The following is a 23332-nucleotide window of genomic DNA, read 5'->3' on the forward strand; positions in this document are numbered from 1 at the left end:
CCGTTTCCACTACTTCTGTAGTTCTCCAAAAACAACATAGAACTTATTTAGTTCCAGTATATATACCTCTGAGACATGGAATTTGTCCAAAACTGACCAAACCCTCTTGACCGCGTTCGGAAGGAAGATGCTCAGTAGGATTTGTGGAAGGATAATGGAGAAGCTGCTACAATGACGAACTCTTTGAGATGTACGGCGAACTTTCTGACGTACAGCGTGTTGACTCGCCAGACTATGGTGAGCTGGTAACATCATGAGAATGATACCGGACGAGGTCGTCCACATAGACAGAGTAGGCGTAGTTGGCCCAAATTGAGATGGAGCGATGGGGATTGATGCGTCCATCATAAATACCGGGATAATGGATTGGCAGACGAAGGGCTCGACCGTGAGCGGTTCAGAGGACTCCTGCAGCAGGCCGAGACTGCGAACATTCATTTATTTGTTCACATTTTTTGTAAAATGTACAGAAAAAAAACTTTAAACGTAACATATTAAAGAAAAAATGTAAAGGAAGTACATTAATTTTTGATTACTTCCACGTTTGGCCCAAAAAACAACCAAGCGGATCTTCCTTTTAGCGTTGAAACATACTTCTTAAGTACCTTTTTACGTAAGACACGTGCCGTCTGCATCGATTCCGGTGCGCAGGGGAAAGAATGCAAACAGTAGAGGGAAGAATGCCGAAGAGGTTAACAAAAAGCTGATCCTTTCCGGTGTGGTGGATGGGCAAGACAAAATTCGGGTCCGTGCGGGGTTCGGGTCAGTTGGTTTTGTCTTTTTGACGATTCCTTCTCTTTGCGCACACACATGCTTTGCAACCTGTCAATCCTCTTGCCACTCCTCTAACGTGCCCACACATTCATGACGCTTGTTTTATCGGAGACCCAGTTTTTTTGCTTCTTTTTAAAGATAAGAAAACGAAATGTTTGATAAGTTTCTATGCATTCTTAATGAACCGGAAACGGTTATGAACATCGTACATCCGTTCCGGTGCATTGAAAAAATAAAACGCTGATAGCGATTGGGTACCGTTCTTAAAGCGTTACTTATCTAAATATCTAAAAAAAAGTAGAACGAATAAACAATTGAGCATGGAACTGCATGGAATGATTGGAATTCCAATATCAATGCAAACAACACACTTCCCTAGAGGGAGATTTTCGTTTCACACCGTGACCATTCCTTGCTGTCACTTTAAATCTTCCTCCATTTCACCGGTACTCCATTTCATTTCCGCTTCGAATGGTTCCGGGGTAGGGTAAACCCCGGAAATGCAACTATCGGCTCACCGGGAGAAACGCCAAACATCAACCTGCAATCGGAAGGAAATTGAATTAAATAATGTTAAAACAAAACCAATAGAGGAAATAATGGAACAGCACAACACGGGGATACATGATTTTGTACTTTACACGATTCCGCCCGGCTATTTCGGCCCGAGCCCGCAGAAACCCGTTCGCTTATGAGTTCCCTTTCCCGGGTTGGATCGGAGTTGAAATGATTTAATACGCATCTCCTCTTCATGCCAAACCCCGTAGGAAGTTTGCTTGCGTTTGCGACCCCAACCCCCCGACGCCCGAGTGACTGAGCTTAAAAGAATGACCTGCTTTTTATCAGCACTCACCCGACCGGAACAGGACCTTTCTGGTATGGATCATGCATATCTATGTTGCAACAATTGTGCAGACCATCGGTCTCGCCATCGTCTGTGACTCATCACCCACAGGCCTGATGGCACTGATGGCGACACTTAATTATGCGGAACGGAATCCGAGAGCAGGCGGGTCTCAACCGTGTGGGGAGCACGCATAGAATGGTCGATATGCAGTGCATTATGCTTGCGAGGCAACAGGCGCAGGCCAATATTTAACCGATCAAACAGCGGAGGTATGGGAAGAAAAGTGCAGCAAGTTCCCTCTCTCGATTGTTTGTTTGTTTGTTTGTTTGTTTTGTTTGTTGGCTCATGTTTGAATGACTCGCGTAGTTTACAGCTATTTACTTGTGTGCAGTTCTTTCTACCTTTGATACATGCGGCGGTTCCCTTCCTTAATAATTGTACAAACATTTGCCCACCACCACGCATACAAACGCCCGCGGAGATTTCAATCCCGTGGGCACGTGCTTTTAAATGTGGCCGCGGACGTGCTTGTGCACCCTATAAGTGTCGTAACAAGAGCGCCTAAATAAAACAAAGCAATAATTGTTCCTTCGGATCAGATCGGTGATTTATGGCCCAACGGTGGCAGTTTGTAACAACAGGAGCACTGTAGTGCTATAAAAAAGGAAGCGAAAAGGATCGATTGTTGTGCTTACGCATATTTGTTTAATTTATCCCTACACAAAACACAGTGGTGTTTATTTTATGCTTACATTCTTACTACATTCCTTAACAAAACACGACAAACCATGGTGTCGAGCGTCATCACCGGGTAAAGCAAAAGAAACATAGTTTAACGCATTCCGTGTATATAATATATATATATTGATCATCGTAAATGTTTAACGTAAATGACTTTTATAACTGTTTTTTTTTAATGTTTAATGAAAGGAAGCTACTGTTAAATGCGCAAAATAAGCGAAACGGTAATGCACACGGTATGAGTGTAAATGCGCTGTGTGGAGAGGTTGTTAACGAAAGCGAAAAATATACATTAAAAATCACAATTAGTCGCTGGTCAACGAGGGTAACACCATCCATGGATGGGAGGATGAAGTTGTAAGTGCCGCCACTAGGTTGTAGTGCCTAAGAGCTTTTAGAAGCAATGAGCAATGAGTTTTGGGAAGTGTGCATGATGATAGCAGTATAGCAGGAAAGTGTTAGCCGTAACGAGTTAGTGTTAATGTTGTTAACTTAAAGGTAAACTTTGCATAATGCGCACCGTACGGGCAAGACGTATATTGCTTTAGGACAGGGTGGCATTGTAATGAAAATCTGGTCCAATGTCTACGACTGGAAAAAAAGGTCGGTATTGTCGGGAGAGTGAAAGAGAGATTTTATGAAATTTGCAACGAATCGAATCTGTGTGCATAGACCAGACAGACCAGTTTAATAGTCAAAAGCTCCGGACTTCTTTCAATTGCCAAAAAGCAAGAACTAGGTAGCAAAACCGGACTGATAACAATCTCAAGCCAGATTGTTCGCATGAGCTAGTAGTTCGTTACGGCAATTGGAAGAAGATATTGGTATACAATAGTCTGAAGTATAACATTCCTTCCGATTCCGATCTCCGGTATCGATCATATCATCAGAAGTTCCTCTAGAACTACGTAAGAGGTCAGCAATTACACCAATTAGTGTAGCCAATCCTTGCTAGGTGTTATTAGCTTGTGAACCTTAAAGAACCTCATTAAAAGGGTAGGACAACTTTCTACAAATTCGTTCGTCGTAATTTCCCTTCAATCTCTCTATCTCTATGATACTACCCAGCTAACGCCCTAACTGCACCTGCGATAATTCTGCCAGCGTCCAGTGTATTCTCATCCTTCTGAATGCATCTATTTTCGGTTATGGGATTGCAAAATTTCGTTCATCTACTAATTCAAATCCAAACAAAGTGTCAAAAGATTGTGTAATACTGTACACGTACATCAGCCGTCCCTCTAACGACTGGGATCGGGGGTATACATATCCGCAGAACGTTTTTGTTTTTGTACGCCGCCAGCCTGGCAAAAACTACTGCAAATCTAGGTTTTTGCGCATTGAGATGCAATGAGGAGATACGCGATTTGTTCACTCAATCTCCGACAGAGACAATCTTCCAGTCGCGCACCTGAATATTGTTGCAAGGTCGGATATCTTCATACACATTTTATAGCCTACCGGTGGAATTAAAGGTACCGGAACAAAACACTATCCAGTCCACGGAGGAGCGCTGCTGTATTTTTCTTTGTGATTGTTAACAAAGCAAAACAAGAATGATCCTCGTAGATTGAACGCGCGGATTGAATCCAGTGTAAGTAGAGGTTGGTTGCTTTAAATAAATAAACATTAGACACTATACACTAAGGGAGGGGGATGGGCATGTTTTTCGTGTGCTATAAAATTATTAAGATTTGCTACTAAAAGTCTATGTTTGGCAAGGGCTAAAAATCGAGCCTCTCACACTTATACATTATACACACTAACACACACACGCACACGCATACATATACATAAACATACATTATACGCATAAGCGCCTGTACACGCAGTACAGGCGCAGAATACGTTTAAAATGGAAAAAAGAAGATCACAATAATGAAAGACACCGAACTTTGAGATCCACCAAAACTTGTCGCCAGTAAGGGTGTTCAGGAAGGATGAGCACATGGGACAGAACCGCACCGCATGGCAGGGCGCTATCAGTGGTAGAGCGCATGAGTGCAGTCAGTACCGTTTCCTAGCTCTCTGTCGCTTACTAATTGTTAACATACAAAAAAGATCAAGTTTGTCATTTAATCTCAAACATAATGCCATCATCTATATGTTAGTCTTAAAACACAAAACAGAAAGCGGATAAAAAACATACTCTAAACAAACTATCGCGTCAGCAAGAATGGTTCGTTTTGATTTTTTGAACAATCTAAGCGGTAAAAAACGCACAGTGGGGTGGAAATGATAAAAAACGATGAAATAATTCAATAAGGGATAGATATTATACAATATAGTTAAAACCATAACCCCAACATTACTCACAAGTAATGTAAGTCGTATTGTTCGAAGCAAAACAAAAAGGTCAGAACCAGATTACACCAACAGGATTTAAAACTTAACATTACACAGTCAACGAATCCTAAATTGCTATGTTCACCACCCATCATTTCTTCGATCAGTTAAAACACACCTATGCACACACAATGCTATCTGCGTGAAGCAGATTGTTCTTTAAAAGGGAAGTGGAACCAATAAATTGCACTACCACCAGGGCTGGTTTTACCTACAGGAGAAGATTTCCTTCTCGGCAGCTTAAAACAAAACATAAGAATAGTCGAAAATCTGTATACACTATGAGTACCGAATTGTCCTAGAAAGTCCGTTATTTGTCCCGTCTTGGTGAAGCTTAAATTCGTACGTTAAAAAAAAAACAGAAATGACGCATCTAACGGAAGGGAGTTGAGGGAGGAAAGGTGTTAATCTGAAACCGGCGATTTTGACGGTCCTGCAAGGGGGGGTTCATCCTGTTCTATTCGATTTCCGACGATTCGTGATCCTGATGCTGTCGATCCTGATGAATTTTATCCAGCCGCCTCATTTTCGGTGGTACCGTTGATTCGAATGCGGATGATTCGGCTCCTTTGCGAACAACCGTATCTCCGGATTTGTCACGAGCCAATGCTGGTATCTTACGGTCGTGTATCTGATTTAGGAGAATTAATATACAAATTAATATATTTCTTCAACAGATTCTACAACACACAACTTCTGCCTCAGACACAGCACGTACCGTCGGGCTTTGCCCAGGGCTCGAAGAGAAGGTGAGCTCGCGAACGTTCGGTGAGTCCTGCAACGAGCAAATCTTGTTTGTGGTCGATACAAACAGATTGATGCCGGAGCTGATCTGGCGTGGTGATTTCTGTATGTTGCGCGTTTGCGATTTGGGCGTTGGCGAGAGGAATAATGATTCCTGCGACTAACGGAAGAGAAAGCAATGAGTGAATCGATTGAAATACATACGTGTAAAACAAAACACGCAAGAAAATAGACGCAACTATATAATACACTTACCACGTCAGTGTTGATATACTGCATAGCAAATTCATACACCTTCAGTACGTAGATATCGTTGTAGAACTTGATTATATCACCGTATACTTCCCGACCGTACTGCACCGAGGTGCCTCCCATCTCCGTCACTGGCAGCCGTTTGTTTTCACCTGTCGGCTCATCATTCCGGCCATTTGTATCATCCCCTTTGTTGCCGCCTTCCCCTGGTGCTGTGTTTTCGTAACGAATGAAGACGCTCCGATAGATGGAGCTGTTTGCCTGTGGCTGACTGAGGTAGCAGTGCATGATCTGCTTGAACGTGTTCGGCAACTTCTTGAGGCGTACCGTCACGAAGATCGCACACATGAGCAGCTGATCCAAGTGGCGATCACGCGGCAAATCCTTCGAGCTTTTCGTGATCGTATACTCGAATATTGTCCAGATCAGTTTCTGGGTCGCTTCCGAATCGATGCCGAGATTCTGGCAGAGATTGCACAGCCGATAGTACGCGACCTGGTACATCTGGGAAGAAGCAGAACAAGAGAGGGACAATCAAACACGGTGTAAGGGATGTATATAATGAATGAACTGGGCGTACCTTGCGAAAGAAAAAGTTCAATCGACGCGTTTCAATAGAAGGCGGATTATTATCGTTGATTCCGCGCTGAGGAGAACTTAGCGATGAGATCGACTTTGAATCATTGCTTCCGTTGATAACATAGCCTGTTTGTGGATAGAAAAAGGAAACTTTAGCGATGTATCCAGAAAATATCGAACACAGTAAAAGTATATGTTATTGTTAATTGCAGATGAATAACACAACAGTGGTGAAGTTCATATATTTGTTACGACATGATATTGCAATGAAAACGTTCAATGAAATCTCTCGTCAATGGTTGCCAGTATGATTGCATTCCAACAGATAATGTGTTACTCCCATCTTAAGGAAAGGCCAACGTCATGCTGTCCTGACATGCGCTAGCTATGTTAACCTCTTATTCTTAATACCAACACGAAGAAAAATGTAGCAGGGATATAGATGGTTAATTAAAGCAGCACCAAGAGTCAAATGCAAGCATTTTAAGATTATACAGTTTTGCTCACTGCAGTCATTCAATGGAGGTGAGTTGATCGCATGGAAACACCTTTGCACACCAGAAGAAACGGTTGTACAGCAGATTAGGCAAAAGACCATAGAAAGCCAAGCGAAAGATGAAATGTTGCAGTGGAATGTGACGGAATGAAGCGGGATGAGTTCAAGATACGGAATGCGTGAGAATATGCGCACACAAACCTGGCACATTGGCCAATTCGGAGGACGCGGCAGATGGTCCGGTGCCTGCACCAGTACCACCTGTAACAGCAGTGCCAGTATTGGACGTTGTTGACGCTGTTGCCGGTGATATTTTTGTTGGCGTTGCGGCAGGATCAACAAACAGCTTTTTTTTCGCCGAATCGGGATGCGGTGTTGGACGCCCGGTTGCTGAAGTTACCATCGATGATGAAGGACCGGCGGCAATGGAACCTGCTATTCCGGATGAGCCGCCGCCTAGAGGACAGGCACAGATAATCGTTATTCGTGATACCGGAATATTGTTCAACCGAGTGAAACGTGATCAACCGATATTTGCCAGTGCCGTTAGCACCAAAAATAGTTCCTTAAGTATTTTTGTATCTTATATGCTATTCGCTAGCCCCCTATGGTTTAGCACCGGAGGATTTTTTTAACTACATTTAACTTACCACGAGCACCGTTCGGTGTGTTGGGTATGGAATCGCTCTTCAGCGGCGTTACTCCCGCTATTTCCGCCCGTAACTCAACATCCTTATTGGATGGAATTTTATAATTTTCCTTCTCCATACAATCCCACAGAATCGAGGAACTCTTCCAACTAATCGAATCCACGATCTGCTCCTCAATCTGCAAAAAAACGGTAAATATTTAATTATCGATATTTCATAACACTGCCAAATGTATTCATTTCATCAAAAAGGCATACCCTGCGGAGATGGTTCACAATGTCGGATGTGAATATATCACTGTTCGCTGATACCGTCACTTCGATGATGCTGAAGAACTGAAACGGTTCCATACCGAACACATCCAGTATCCAGGGGAAATTGTGCTGCTCCTGGCGGAGAAAGAAAATGATTTCTGCCGCACACACGATCAAGGTCTCGTTGAACATATTGTTCGTCGACAGGTCGAAGATCACCTTCGGTACCGTCATCGTTGGTCGTTTTTTCAACTCCCACGGAATAATATTTTCCAGCAGCTGATAATACAGTCCCTCAATCGCATCGAACCGGATTTCGGCTGTCCGCGCATGCCATCTTTCACCTTCAATTAGCTTCTCCACAAACCGATTCCTCATCTGCGCAACGTGCTCCAGCACGGTATCGAGCGGACTAGGGGTACAGTTTTTCATCAGCACTAGAAAATTTCCCCGCGGTTGGCCCCTATGGTGGCCTTGGATTTTTTTCATCAACTGTGTGAGCGTACCGCGCACGAGGAACGGACTGTTCGTTGACAGATCCGATCCGCCACCACCGGTCGCGATGCCGATTCGATTTCCGGTCGGCGCACCTGCCCGGCCCGATTTGATGCTAAGCGGGGTTCGCGGATGGCCTGCAATGCTGTCGCTCCAGCGATTCCTTTGACTCGTCGGTGATGTACGGCTGCTGAGTACAATTCGCTCGTCCAACATGCCACACTTCAAGATGGCACTTTCGTAGCGACGGTTAAGCGATTTATTATTTTCCTCGAAATTGGCCACCGAAACGAGACCCGTGTAGGTTTCGCTGGCCAATTTAACGCCGTACAGGGCCGTGACACTTGTACCTTTCAGCTCATTCGCTTCCAACATTCCCGCCAGGGAGGGCAGGAATATGTTAAGGTTCGTACCGTCCACGCTCTCGTTCGAGGTCGCATACTCTTTGCACAGCTGCTCCCTTAAGTTTACCCTCATCGCTGCTTCGGCCGCAGCAGTCGTACCATCCACCGAGCTGCTGCCACCCTCGCTCAGTACTTTGGGATTGATCAGATCCATGCGCCCTTCGGCAACCAGATTGATATAGATGAGATCGAATACGCACACGCACAGATCCTTGGCGGTGGCGAGATCGTTCCGCTGCTCGCTGTGCTCTTCCTTCACGTTGAGAAACAACACCCAGCAGAACTCGCGCAGCTTATTGTACGAGCATGGGTTCGGTTTCGATTTCTTGCTACGCTTCGGTTCATCCGGTACGATGTTCGCTTCGTTGAAGATGCGCGGAAACATCACGCAGAACACGGTATAGGCCGTGATCGAGACGGAAAAACCGTGCAGCAAATTATCTAGTGTCTTCTGCAGGTGACCGGGCAGCGAACGAATTTCAGCCCAATTTTTCATCGCGGTGAAGAAATCCTGGATGCTGTAATAGAGAGAGAGAGAGAGATTAATGACACGTAAATTTGTTAGGTCAAGGTCATGGTTTTTTGTGGGAAAAGGCTAAATCTTACCTAATATTGCACTGCGTCAGCAACTTTGTAATGTTAACGCCATTACCCTGTACGAAGTGACCCGGATGACCAACAGCTGGAAGCTCCTTAAGACATTCACCGTAAAGAGCGCAGCATATCCAGTGTTTTATGTTTCCCTGTGAAGCGGAAAAGAGCAAGGAAAATATAATGCTTTGTGATATGTTTGATTATGTATGCAAATACGAAATCGTTACACATGCAGTTGCATGTTCCTGAGACTACTACCCCAAAAGAATGAATCATAATCTTCTCTTTGAACCACACCAAAACGATTATGAATGAACAAAAAAAAAATGGTTTCCTCCTCGTACAATAATCTCTTTGATGTGTTGCGTCTTCCACCATGCACTTTCTGTACTCGCCACTCGCGATCGATCTTCATTATGATTATTTAAGCACTTCTGCAAAACCCTCAAACCCATCGCAAGGCTCGCGCGGTGGCCTGATATGTGTGTTTGGTAAATATTCATTAGCCGCTTTTGCGAACTGGCATGGGCTATATACTGGCATGGGTGCTTTGCGACATCTGATCAGCACGGTGGGGACTTTATAGCAATTATCAATTAAGGGTGTTTACGCCCTTTCCATTTTGGAAATAAAAATAATATGAAATGTTGACTAATGATTATGAAGTGAGAATGTAGGTGACCCAATTAACAAGATTCTTGATCGTTAATAAGTTAATTTCCCTATGAAGGTGTTATATTATCGTGAGAGAAACACCTTAATACTTGCTGCAACAAACAAAGTGCAACTGATCGTTTCGAATGCATCAAAATATTCGAAATTATTTCATTACAATTAGATGCATTTTGAAAATAACCTGCCTCGCTTTCTTTCTCTATCTCTCTCTCACTGTCGCCCCCTTTATCGTAAAAGATACAAAAAAGGGCAAAGGACAATACCTCCACCATCCACTCTTCCTGGAATCCTGTCCGGAAACAGCTGTTTTACAACACACTGCCGGCGGAATGTGACCGGCAGCACGAAAATCAAACCCGAAACGTAACATGAAACAAAAACGAACAGAAACGCAAGCTCGTTTCGTTTTTTTTTCCACCGCCCCATTCAATATCCACTGCATATGCTTGCGCATTTTCCCGCGCACAGTATTACACGATATCATTCGCGTAATACAGCTGTTGCGCCGCTTTGTGACGGACGCGGCAACACACACCGGAACACGTCACACCATAAAACCCCGTTCCTGTACGATGATGACCTCCTTCTTTTTTCTTGGTTGGTTCGCGAAATATGGAAGCACACAACGCAACCGTACCATGACGCTGCATCCAAATAGTATTGGAACGGAGTGTAAAGCAGGAATGTGAGAAGTATTTCTTACCATTCTACAAAAAAAAAGCACACAACGCACCACACCAACCTCGTCTACTCTCCGGAGGGTGGCACTTACAGAGTGAGAGAACCCCGAGAGAACCTGGCCCAAAAAACCCATCCAAACGATGAGCACGCGCGCGCGATCGCGATTGATGGTTTGGTTGAAAGTAAGTTCCCTCTGACCGGTTGTCATGAATAACCAAAAAGAAAAATTGCTTAAATAAATAGCTCACGTGGAATGGCGCGCAAACGGTACGATTTGGATCACCATTTGCACTGCTCGTGGTGCAAAAGCTAAACCACACATGAGCAATACAGAGTGCATCGCAGGTACGTCGTGATCGTACAATATACCGGAAGGATCATCCAAAAAGATGCACCAACGAAGGTGCAGCACACGTGCACATATATTGGGAACGTGAACCAGAAAGAGGACCAGTCTTGATTTGGATTCCGACGCGGACAGACGTAGTTTGCTAACCGAATCCCTCGTGCAGATAATTACTTCCATTGTTCCCCAAAGTGCGCAGAAGGAGAAGCAGCGCAGAGAGCAATAAGCATAGAGCGCAGAAGGAGAAGTAGCGTAGAGAGCAATAAGCATAGGAGTGAGACGCTGCTTGCGACTTCCGGTCACGGATTGAAGTGTATTGGTGAGTGGTAGGCATAGCGTGGAGATTTTTGTATTGTGTGAATTCGTGGAAGACATTCATTTACCTGATTGAAACGAAAGAATATATTCAGGGTCCTACCTATGACAGGACCCCCCGCTCCCTCTTGGGATCCTCCCCCTGCCATGAGCAGGAGGGAAAGACAAGTTCCAACATGGTTAGACGGGGAAAGCGGAGAGCTAAAATTTTTAGTTCTCGAAGCTTGTGAGGGTTCGTTGCTACCGCGTAATCCATTCATTATCGGAAAGAGCATTTCAAACGCAACTGGTCCTCTTAAAGAACCAGGTCAGTTTTTGAACAATGGGGAAAAAATCCTCCTTAAAACGCGTAATTCCTCCCAATACATGAAGCTTCAAACACTCTCAGAATTGATCGACGGAACGAAAATTAAAATCACACCCCACACCACGTTAAACTCTGTTCAATGCGTCATTTTCTCTCCCGATCTTAACGAACTTTCGGAACAAGATATCCTGGATAACCTTAAAGATCAGAAAGTCACATTCGTAAAAAGATTTACCCGAACCGTCAACAATGCAAAAGTAAACACCAACTCCTACCTACTGCGTGTAGAAGGAGCCAAAATTCCGGAATATATACGCCTTGGAGTGATACAGATACGCACAAAACCGTTTTACCCTAGACCGATGCTCTGCTATAACTGTGCCAACTTTGGTCACACGAAAATCAGATGCAAAAATGGCCAAGTTTGCTCCAAGTGTAGCATGCCAGCTCACGGGGAATGTTCTAGCGATCTTCGCTGCCTGAACTGCAAGGGTGATCATCACTCTTTCTCCCGAGACTGCCCTGCGTATATCCTCGAAGAAAAGATTATACGGTATAAAACCGACACAAACTGCTCCTACATTCAAGCACGTAGAGCTATTGTGAACGAAACAAATATTCATAGCAAAGTTCAACAAAGAATTACTTACGCACAAGCTACTCAAAACAGCGACAACCAAAACGAAATAATTAAGCAGCTTAAAGAAACAATTGAAACTTCCAACAAAATTAACGAAGAACTCCGCAAAACCATTGCTGAGATGAACAGTAGAATAGTACAACAAGAAAATATAATCAAAAGTCTAATTGCAACACAAAACCAAAGCTCATCGGAAAACGAGAGCAATGATGATATGGAATCGACCGACACCGACAGCGTTGTCACATCTGTGTCAACAACCAAAACCCCCAACCGCAAACGTCAACACAAAGAAAACTCTTCCTCTTCTCTGGATGATACAGAACCATCCAACAACCCTTCCACCCAAATCCCAAATAACCCCCCCTCCGCCAACACCCCTCCCATCCCCTCTTCCAATCCCAACCCCTTGCCTTCACAAACGGGAAAGGCAAAAAGGTCCAAAAGAAAGAAGTAATATCCATCTTCCTTCCACTTAACAACTTGATTTCTCTATTTCTTATCACGCAGTTATAACCTTTTCTCTTAACTTCCATGGGTTCACAAATAATCCCCAATAATAGTTTCCAAACTTTTGGTATTTCATGGAACATCAGAGGAATGAAAAACAATCTGAATGATCTACAGCTTCTTATTACTAAAATCGCTCCTCCGATTATAGCTTTACAAGAAGTGAACAAACCCCCCTCGCTCAATCACTCCCCTTTTAACTTATATAACTGGTCTTTCAAACTATCAAATAACCCATATCACAATGTTGCTATTGGAACCCTAAAAAACATTCCATTCACTCCTCTGAACATTAACTCTGACCTCCCGCTCATAGCAATAAATATCAAAATACCTTTAGATATTACTGTAGTCAGCATTTACATTCCCAACATGCTTACCGATTCAACCGTCACCACAGCTTTCAACAATATCCTTAATCAGCTTTCCCATCCCCTAATTATTTTAGGTGATCTTAACGCTCAACACTCCCAATGGGGTGGACTCCAAGATCATTACCGAGCCAAACATCTCATCAACCTTTTCCCTTTACATGACCTTACTCCTATCCATAACCCCATACCCACACGCATTAATCCTTCCACCGGAACAGGATCTATGATAGATCACTGTATTGTTTCAACTTCCCTTTTATCACAATTTTCGCTTCACATTCACCCAGACCCACATGGCAGCGACCATCGACCTCTACAAATCAATAGTGCCCTTCTCCTCCCCAAAATACAAAATAGGCCACGCTGGAAGTACGAAGAAGCCGACTGGGCCGCTTATCAATCAATTTTTCTCAAAAATCTCAACCCCCTTATTCCTCCTTCTGAACCCTACCTTATCTCCCTCATCAACAAAGCCGCTTTTAAAGCTATCCCCAAAACATCTGGACTACCTGGCAAAAGAAGTGTTCACTGGTGGAACAAAAAAGTCGCAATAGTCATCAAAAATAGACGAAAAGCTCTTAGAGCATTTAGACAAGCCCACAAAAGAAACAATCATCTGTTCATTCCCACCCTTGCAGAAGAATACAGAATAGCCAACCTAATAGCCAAGGAAGAAATTAAAAAAGCCAAACGTGAGTCTTGGCACAAATTTGTTTCGGAGCTTAATCCTTCCATTTCAAATAATGATATGTGGAAAAAAGTCCACATTTTAACTGGCAAAAAACGTTACGAACCACACATCACACTTAAAATAGACAATAATGTATTACCCCCGGAACAAACACCAGAATATTTTGCCGATCACTTTCACAAAATTTCTGCCACCCAAAACTACCCCGAAAACTTTCTCAGACATAAGAACACTACAGAACAAATCAAAATTAAATTCAACAATAGCCCTGACCTGAAATATAACAAACCTTTTTCTTTGGCTGAACTCAACTGGGCCCTTAGCCAATGCAAAGGAAAATCCGCTGGTCCTGACTCCATTGGATACCCCCTCCTAAAAAACCTTCCCTCAGAAGGCATGTCAATCCTCCTGTATATCTACAATAGTATTTGGTCCTCTGGTAAAATTCCCTCACACTGGAAAAATAGTTTCATTATTCCCATACCTAAACCCAACAAAAACAAACACGACATTGACAGCTACCGACCCATCTCCCTACTCAATTGCATTGGAAAGGTTTTAGAGAGAATGGTCAACCGTCGCCTTGCTCTTGTACTTGAAGAAGACAAGCTCCTCAGTTCACACCAACATGCCTTCCGCAGTGGACTAGGCACTGAAACGTATTTCGGCATTTTAGAGGAACATCTCTCTAAGGTCGAAACCAATAAACACCATCTGGACATTGGTATTATCGACCTCGAAAAAGCGTTTGACAGGACCTGGAGGTACAGCATTCTCGAGCAACTGGGCAGATGGGGTTTCGGAGGAAACCTCGTTGCATACCTTCAGGATTTTTTGACCGATCGGACTTTTCAAGTCATAATTGGCAATAACCTATCAAATAGGAAAAATCTGGAAAACGGAGTCCCCCAAGGAGCCATACTCTCCCCTACCCTGTTCCTAATCAGTATTGAGTCCCTCCTTCTTTCCATTCCCAACGAAATTACCACATTATTATACGCTGACGACATTATACTCATCTCAAGCCATAGTTCGATAGCACAATCCAAACTCCTTCTCCAATCCGGTTTGGACAAACTTCTACAATGGTCCAGATGGACCGGATACAATATATCCTACAAAAAATGCAAAACCCTTCATATATGCCAACACCACATCCACAAAAAACCTATTTTCCAATTGAACAAACAGAACATAGCAAACCCATCTTCCGCAACTATTCTTGGAGTTATCTTTGACCGCAATCTCACATTCTCAAACCATATCACTCTTCTTAAGAAATCATTAGCTACGAAAACAAACCTCTTTGTCATGCTTAGCACAGGTTATAGCAGAGCAACGCGCAATATCCTACTCAAAATTTTGAACTCTTGGGTACTCCCCAAAATTCTATACGGTATCGGTATCACTTCCTTGGGCAAAGACAAAATTGTTCAATCCATAGCTCCAGCATATCACACATTAGTCCGATTAGCTTCCGGCGCTTTTAAAACCAGCCCCATTGATTCCATCATTTGTGAAAGTGGACTTCTTCCATTTCACCTTCTGATTACACAAAAAATAGCATCAATAGCAATCCGACTCTTAGAGAAAAATATCCCGGCAAATAACTTCATCTTACGCGCTAGCACCGAGCTTCTCACCCATACAGGAACTACCATCCCGAATATCAAAAGTCTACTTCACCTTTATCATAAGCCATGGAACACTATACCACCACAAATAGACTGGTATTTCAAGAATAAACTGAAAGCCAAATGCAATTCCACACTTGCAAAGCAACACTTCCACCATCTTATAAACACTAAATACAACAAACACACACACATCTATACCGATGGTTCTGTCAGCCAACATTCTGCAGGTTATGGAATTTACTGCACGAATAAAAACATATCACATAAGCTTCCTGATCACACGTCTATCTTCACATCAGAAGCTATAGCCATCTTAACAGCAATTGAGCAATGTGCTCAAACCGACTCACAAAACATCATATTCACTGACAGTGCTAGTGTCCTTCAAGCCATAGAAAACCACTCTTGCCGTGATCCGTACATACAAACCATCCTCCATAAACTTCAAAACTGCACCAATCTAACCCTGTGTTGGATTCCAGGACACTCCGGTATAAGAGGAAATGACAGAGCCGATGAACTGGCAAACAATGGAAGAAATAAAACTCAATGCAGCGAAAATATTCTCACCAAAAGAGATGCGCTAAAACTAATCTCTCTTACAATAAATAACAAATGGGAACAAACATGGAATCATAACAACACTAGATTCCTAAGGCTCATCAAACAGAATATAGCGGCTTGGCCCGATTCTCCACATTGCAAGGAACAACGCGTACTCACGCGTCTTCGTATAGGCCACACAAACCTTACCCACGTACACCGGATCACCAAGTCATCGCCACCACTTTGTCAATATTGCGGAGTATTTATCACCGTACAACATCTTCTAAAAGACTGTCTTGGCTACTCAGATATCCGCTCCTCCTGCAAACTCAGCTACAACATTGACACCATATTATCACCAGACAATGATAAAAAACTCATTAAGTTCCTGAAAATCACCAATCTGTTCCACCAAATCTAACCAAAATCCACTGAAAAGAGACGAAAGAATCCCTCAGGGACCAAAGTCTCTATAAGCCATATAACAACAACAACCAGAAAGAGGACGGTTTTTCTGTACTCTGTTGACCCTTGAAACACCCCAAAATATCCTAATCTACCTTCGTCATGCTTCTTCTTGCTGGTTTAAGATGGCAAAAGGACCTGCTGTACATGGTTCAAATTTCGGGAGTAAAGTTTTACACCGCGGTAGAAAGTGATATTTTTCTACCTCACTCTGGAACTTCATCTCGCTGTTAGACAGTTTTGGGTTGAAAGGCCACCGTGAGGTGAAAGGTTCTCGTTGCAAAGGCATCCCATTACGGATTTTAAAAATAAAAAGGATGCAGGATGAGTTTTTGTTTAACGGTTCTTTAACGTTGGTTGGGAACAAACAAACACAAACGAACGTGTGTAACAGTGCCGCGTAATAAACAAATATCGTTATGGAAAAAAACGCAACACAAAATAAAACATCAATTTTAAGCAGAAAAACTGAATCCGTCTTACTGGCCTAGTAGTGTGCTATCATCTGCTGCAATTGTACTATCATCTGCTACAATTGTGCTATCATCTTCTGCAATTGTACTATCATCTGCTACAATTGTGCTATCATCTGCTGCAATTGTACTGTCATCTGCTGCAATTGTACTATCATCTGCTGCAGCGCATGATCTATTAAAAATGCAGGTAAAAATGGTAAATTTTGTCAGCAGATGAAAAATAAAATGACGGTTAGGTGTTAGGTATGTTTCACTTTTATAATGGTCATCGTCATATCGTCATGATACTGTCATGTCTCTGAAAACTCTTTTGGAGAGTCTGGCCCGCTACAGCTTCAGAATTGTTTCTACTATCTGACCATTTATTCGTGAAAGGTGCGTGTCACTCAATAAACCTCAATAAACCATATAATATGATCGTCACGGTCTTTTGCAACATGTCTTGCAACCTTTGAGCATCAGCTGAATGCGAACTCATTAAATTCTTACTTTTCAGAATTTCTCTTGAGAAGTGGAAAAAACAGAAGATTTCCCCGTGATTTTTACAACAACAAAAAAACAAACATTTTATGTTTCTTCTTAGTTTAAGATAAAATACCTAAGTATTATAAATAATTTGCGTCACGATACAAATGATATAATCCGCTTCAATTCGATCGCGATCGCGATCGCTAACGTATTGTTGACGTATTTCGTTCCATTCCTTTTCCTGTACCTTATTACCCCGATGTTGTTTTCCCCATTCTGGTCTGGAAAGATCATTTTCTTGCTCATTACGGTGAGACGATGTGAAAATGAAATAAGAAAAAAAGCACCATGACATCCACCCATTTTTGGCATGCTTTGGTTGACTGCACGTGGATGAAACAACTGAGAGATGGAATTTTTAGTCTGTTTGCGAAAAGAAATCAGAATTCACAATCACACACACACACACATATTCCTTCCCCCAAACTGCTCCCCGACAGACGTCCAACTAAAAAAAAGCAACCTAAAAGAAGAGACTAGACAATTATTAATAGTGCAACATCATGTTATGGTGGGGGGGTTGTGGGGCTTAAAGGAAAGCATTATAACTACACATTAAGAATCCTGGAGAAGCAACATTAAAATGAGGGTGATTGCAACCGAGCGCCTGGAACCACACACACACGAACGCTCTTCAGGAGAGGAATAAAAAACCACATCACCGAGGGGGCAATGTGCTCAATTTAATGCACCAAATGCCCACCACCACCGCCGCCCGTCGCTCGATCGCGCGCCCACCAGCGGGCTAAGCAATTGTGCGGCACACAGAGGACGCGAAAAACGCAACGAGGGTCACGGTAAAGTTCAGCAGCGCTAGCCTGGTAGTGAAACAGACAACGAAAAGAAGCGATCGATTAGTCGGTCGAAAAATAGACGCGCGCGCATGTTAAGCGGGGCGAACCACACCAAGTGCGAAAGCTGTGCCGCTCTCGCTGCGTACACCAGGAGGCCTTATCTATACAATGCTGGTGCATTTTTCCACTTATTTACACTGCGCGAACGCCGACTCCGTCATTGGGTCGATGCAATCGGAAAGGTAAGATAGAACTAGAAGCCATATGCACACATTTGCCAAGCGGATTGATTGCCCGGCGCATACTGTTATCGTGGTTTTGGTGTGGACAGACCCGGCCGGTCGCAGTAATAATGCAGTACCAACTAACTACCGAGCAGTTACTCTCGCGGAGCAATGTGTCGTCCAAAATGCAGGATGGACAAGCACAGACGATGGATCGGTAATGTTTAACGGCTTCCAATGACCTAGCAACCATTCATTGCTACTTGTGTGCGGTTCTATCTGGAGCAATATGTCCACGCAAAAGATCGTTACCAGAGTTTACTGCTTCTTCGTGAAATTGATCTGTACTCGATCGAGCAGTTACAGTGGAGCACCGATTATCCGTACTCGTCGGAACTCGAAGGTTACCGGATGGATATATGGAAAACCAATAAATTATTTACTATTGTTATAATTGTGATAGCCGCCTAGGTCTGTCACCGAACTCGAAAAAAAAAAATGCACAGACCAAAGTACCGTCGATACCCAAGTTAGACGGATAATGCGTTCCAGAGAACCCGTTGCCGTTTTTGCTGCATGTGATGCGATCCAGACGATGGTCATCTCGGGCCACCCCGAAATAATTTAACGTATGGGTCACATTCCTTTTTGAAGAATTTTCCTTCTCCAAAAAATAAAAGGCCACCTTATCCTTGGTGTAGTCGGCTGTTATTTTAATGGTGCGATAAAACAAAAATGTATTAAATGGTGATATATTAATGTTCAGGTATTAAAATGATTATCTTGTGAGTTGGCTTATCACTGGCACCAGTTGTCGAATGGATCACGGTCGATAGCAAACAATGCCACTAGTCGAGCAATATTTAGTCAAGTTATGATAAATCTTGGTACTTATAATGAAACACGCATAATCGCATGTTCTACATGTCTGTTGGCAGAAATCATTCGGGAAGCAACAAAGCAAACATTTGTTTGCTGATTGACCACGTAAACGTTGTGCAAGGCCTTTTATATATAGAAAAGTGCTGAATTTTTGCAAAAATATAAAAAAAACAATTATTTTTATTGAAAATGTTAAAAACTAGTCACGTGTTGTGCGAGAGACAAAGAGATGCAACTAAGCCGGATGTAATTGTAATGAGAGAGAATGTAATTTGCGGAGAATTACTCTCCCACACGCTCTGCGATGCTTGAGTCGAAGAGAGAAAGAGACGCAACTAATCAAAAATCGAAACAGCAGTACATATTACAGAGGGAGAAAAAATGGAGAGAGCGTCGTTTGTAGAGATTTGTAGAGTAGACCAACAGTACGGCCCACGGTAGGTGGTGAACTCGCACAAAACCGATAGAAATAATGCACCTACTGCGATGAGTGCCACCTAGACGTGTGCAGGTTATTTCGCAAGCACAAAGGAAATGTTTTTCTATTGCTTTTTTTCTAATGTTACGGTGACAACGACTCATCATGACAGCATTGCTACTTTTACTGACTCAAGTAGTCAAACATCGTAGTCGCGAAAGTGCTTTCGACGGCGAGTGTGTATGTCCTCCATAGGTTCCAAAACACATTTTACAGCTGGTAATGTTCACAGCTCACAGAAAAATCCACTTATTCGAATTCGCTTTTCTAAATCATAATTACTGCATTCTCGCTGGAAAGCTGAAAACTTCTATTAAATTCCTGCGGTACTTTCAGATAGCCTAGAGCCAGAATTCCAGAAAGAGAGCGTAAAAAATCATTTCCACGTGCAGCTAAGCTAACAGCGAAAGTTCGACAGGCGAAGAGAAACAATAGCCCATTAGGCAAAGGATCTGTATGATCTGTGATCCAACTGCAAACAAAGGGAGCATGGAGAATCAAGATCGCCATATAAGGGCACAAACGTGAAATTAATAGAACATCAATGAAATACTCTCTGCCTCGCTTGATCGTCGACTTCAAACTCACCGTTTCTACACGTAAAGAGATTATGCAAGATCATTGCAACAAAATCAATTGAAACAAAGAAAAGTCACACCATAGAATGCACTTTGCATACATACATTTTCATTGTTTCATTAGGAAAAGTGTTTTTTTTTTTGCTAGTACGAAAAGGGAGTACATATTATGAAGAAAAAATAGAAAGGGATGCCATGAGATGGAAAATCCCTATCACAAAAACCATATAAGGGGACAAAGCAGTTATTATAGAATTTTACAGCGTTTAGAACGTTACGGGGGCCTCTTTCATCTGTTACATAACATCAAATGAAACAAATTGTTCAAAAGGAAAGACATCAATTCAAATATGTTCGTCATCGGATGCACTTCCTACCGTACGACGATCGACAATAAGCCAATAATGTTTATTATATTAAAGTGTTGATTAAATGACATACAGAGGGGTAGAGTAATGATGACTACACGTACACGTTTTAAAAGAAGTATCCTGTGAGCAACGCACCGTCGTGGTGCACACACCCCTCGATCGTAACAATAAACTTGGATACGAATAATGAAAAACGGACTAAACATTATTCGCTTTGCACCAACAAGGCCTTCCGTCCGGAGGATAAGCGAGCAAAAAAACGATTCAAATGTTCTATTGATATAATTTATCAACGCAAGGCAACACGAATGTTATCAGTCTACCTTTCTTCACTAGTGCTATGCATGTTAACAACAAAATAGAAAATCTCCTACACTCACCGTAAGATCGAACTGTTCGAGAGTTGTCTCGATCGCTTCCCACGATGACTGCTCCGTGTTGGCATCGATGTTAAGCGTACGGCAAATTTCCCTAAGCTTTTCCCGAAGCATTTCCCGCATACCACTCATCGGTGGATTCGGAACCGTTTCCTCGTTTGCCGACATGATGCACAGGTGTGTAATTGCACGTTGATGATGATGATTCGTTTCAAAGTTGTGGAACTTATTCTGCGAGTTCTAATAGTCTAATATTTCTTCTCCTATATCGATAAATGAAATGTTTTTGATGGGTTTGCGAATCAAATGGAAAACGATGTACCGTCGTCCCACGAAATTATGCAGTTCGCGTGTTAATTTTCCGCTGCAATTGTCGCCTACTTGAGCTCGCACACAACAAAGCAGGTTGATCACTCACTGCTACCGAATGACAGCAGCATCCCTCCTAACGCGGCTAGGGAGCAAGCCTAACAACAAACACACTCGAGGGTATTGGTTTTTGCTGCAGCAAACCTCGCACAGTTTAGTAATGTTTAAATGAATTTTCCTGCTGTCTCGTAACTTGCAGCACACTGAAAAGGCACCTTTTGGCTACGGTTGGCGTGATCGTCCCTTCACAGTTGGGGTAAAACACAGTGTGCCGTGCAGTTAGTCCATCGGTGCAGGAGCCCCCAATCTTTCCAAGGGCAAACAACCTAAAGCCGCAGCATGTAGCACAGCAATACGCAAACGATTGGACGCACCTCGGACGGCAATGGACTGCAGTTATTGTTGCACTGTTGAACGGTTGGAGCTGATCTTTCCACTGCGGCTGTTGCCATTCAAATGATTCTGCTGCTCCATCGAAGGCGCGCAAGAAAACTGTCGCCCAAAAGATTGACACCAAAGCGCACCACACACCATGGAAGCGGGAAAAAGGGTGGCCCCTACGTATCGGTACGGTAGCGCGGGCGACCGATTGATGACAGCTTGGGTGCAGGGTGCGGACGTCTATTTGCGAATTGCGCGTCTTTTCGAGGGTGTTTACGCGCCTCGCACAGCAGCGGAATAATTCACACACAGATAATTCCCACCGAAAAGTCGGCAAATGGCGTTCTCACTTAGATTGGAGCAGCGCGTACAGTACGGGGGCGAAATTAGCGAAGCCGGTACAGGGAACAACGAAATCCACCACACTACTTTTCTCCATTTTTCTTTTCACGCGAGAGCGCGAAAGCAAAAGCTTCACAAATGCTTGATCTTTTTTCTGTCTTATTTGGGCGCGCTACCAAACGCAATGACGTTTCTTCAATTGACAGCGGCCAGATACAGCCGAGAGAGACTGCGGCTACACATAGCGGAAACGCTGCGCGGTGAATTTTGACAGTTGACGATTCCCCAATTAACGAAAAGTTTAATGACTGAATGAACACCGTGAATTTGAATGGAATAAACGGTGCTCTAGTTTAGATTGGCCGAATATAATTTTTTTTCACTAGTTTGCTGTTGATTACCCGCCTTCCGAGTATTTTTACAGAATGTTCTCAGGTAGCTTCGTTGAAGAACAACAGAAGGAAGTGGTTTTGCCTGACACTGATCCAGAAGTATTTTTGGTGCTGCTGCGTCTCATTTACGGTGCGGAAGTGGACATCAACAACGAAAACTTTCGTGATGTTTACGACGGAGTGCAGCACTATCTACTCACTGATTTTATGAAACCACTCAGTGATTTTCTAATACGAAAAATCGTAGATCCAGATGCTGTTATGAAAGTTTTCAAACAAAATGATTACTACAACCTCGCACCCGTTCATGAAAGGTGCATACATATCATACAAAACAACCCTTTACGTTATTTGGAGAATCAGGAAACCTTATTGACTCTAGAAAAGAGCTGTTTGGCAAAAATCCTCGCTGCTAGGCAAATCAACTGTACGTTCGAACAGTTGCACAAGGCACTTGGAAAATGGACAGTCTTAAAAATGGGCACCCAATCAACACGACAGAGCTACGAAAGTTGTTACAAGAGAATGGAAGGCAATTCTATTTCCATAAACTACCAATACTTGGTCAGCTACGGCGAACAAACACCGACCAGGTAGCAAACCGATCTACAAAACTTTTACAATTTAAACTTGATTCCAACGAAATCTTATCGTTGTATGGTGTCGGTCTGCACGTCAAATCTCGAACAAAGGCATTCCGTATTAACTTTGTGCTTTACGAAATCAACGGTACAAATAAGGTTCATTTTCGTAGTGGTAATTCTACTTTTTTAAACA

At 42.9% G+C, this 23332-nt stretch overlaps 1 protein-coding gene across 2 annotated transcripts; it reads right to left on the bottom strand.

Annotated features, from left to right (window-relative positions):
- Positions 1-3298: 3298 nt before the first annotated feature.
- Positions 3299-22250, bottom strand: LOC128305446 (retinoblastoma family protein-like). Of its 2 annotated transcripts, XM_053042895.1 has the most exons (9): positions 21075-22250; positions 9189-9325; positions 7687-9100; positions 7430-7607; positions 6981-7235; positions 6285-6409; positions 5708-6208; positions 5427-5612; positions 3299-5339 (listed from the first exon to the last, which is right to left on the bottom strand). In XM_053042895.1, the coding sequence occupies exons 1-9, from the start codon at positions 21237-21239 to the stop codon at positions 5166-5168; spliced, it is 3135 nt and encodes a 1044-aa protein (XP_052898855.1). In that variant the 5' UTR covers positions 21240-22250; the 3' UTR covers positions 3299-5165. The 2 variants fall into 2 exon arrangements, with proteins under 2 accessions (XP_052898855.1, XP_052898856.1); XM_053042896.1 differs by lacking the exon at positions 6981-7235 and having other exon boundaries at positions 3300-5339.
- Positions 22251-23332: the final 1082 nt, after the last annotated feature.

This window comes from Anopheles moucheti, chromosome 3 (assembly GCF_943734755.1).
Source record: "Anopheles moucheti chromosome 3, idAnoMoucSN_F20_07, whole genome shotgun sequence".
NCBI classification, from domain to species: Eukaryota; Metazoa; Arthropoda; class Insecta; order Diptera; family Culicidae; genus Anopheles; species Anopheles moucheti.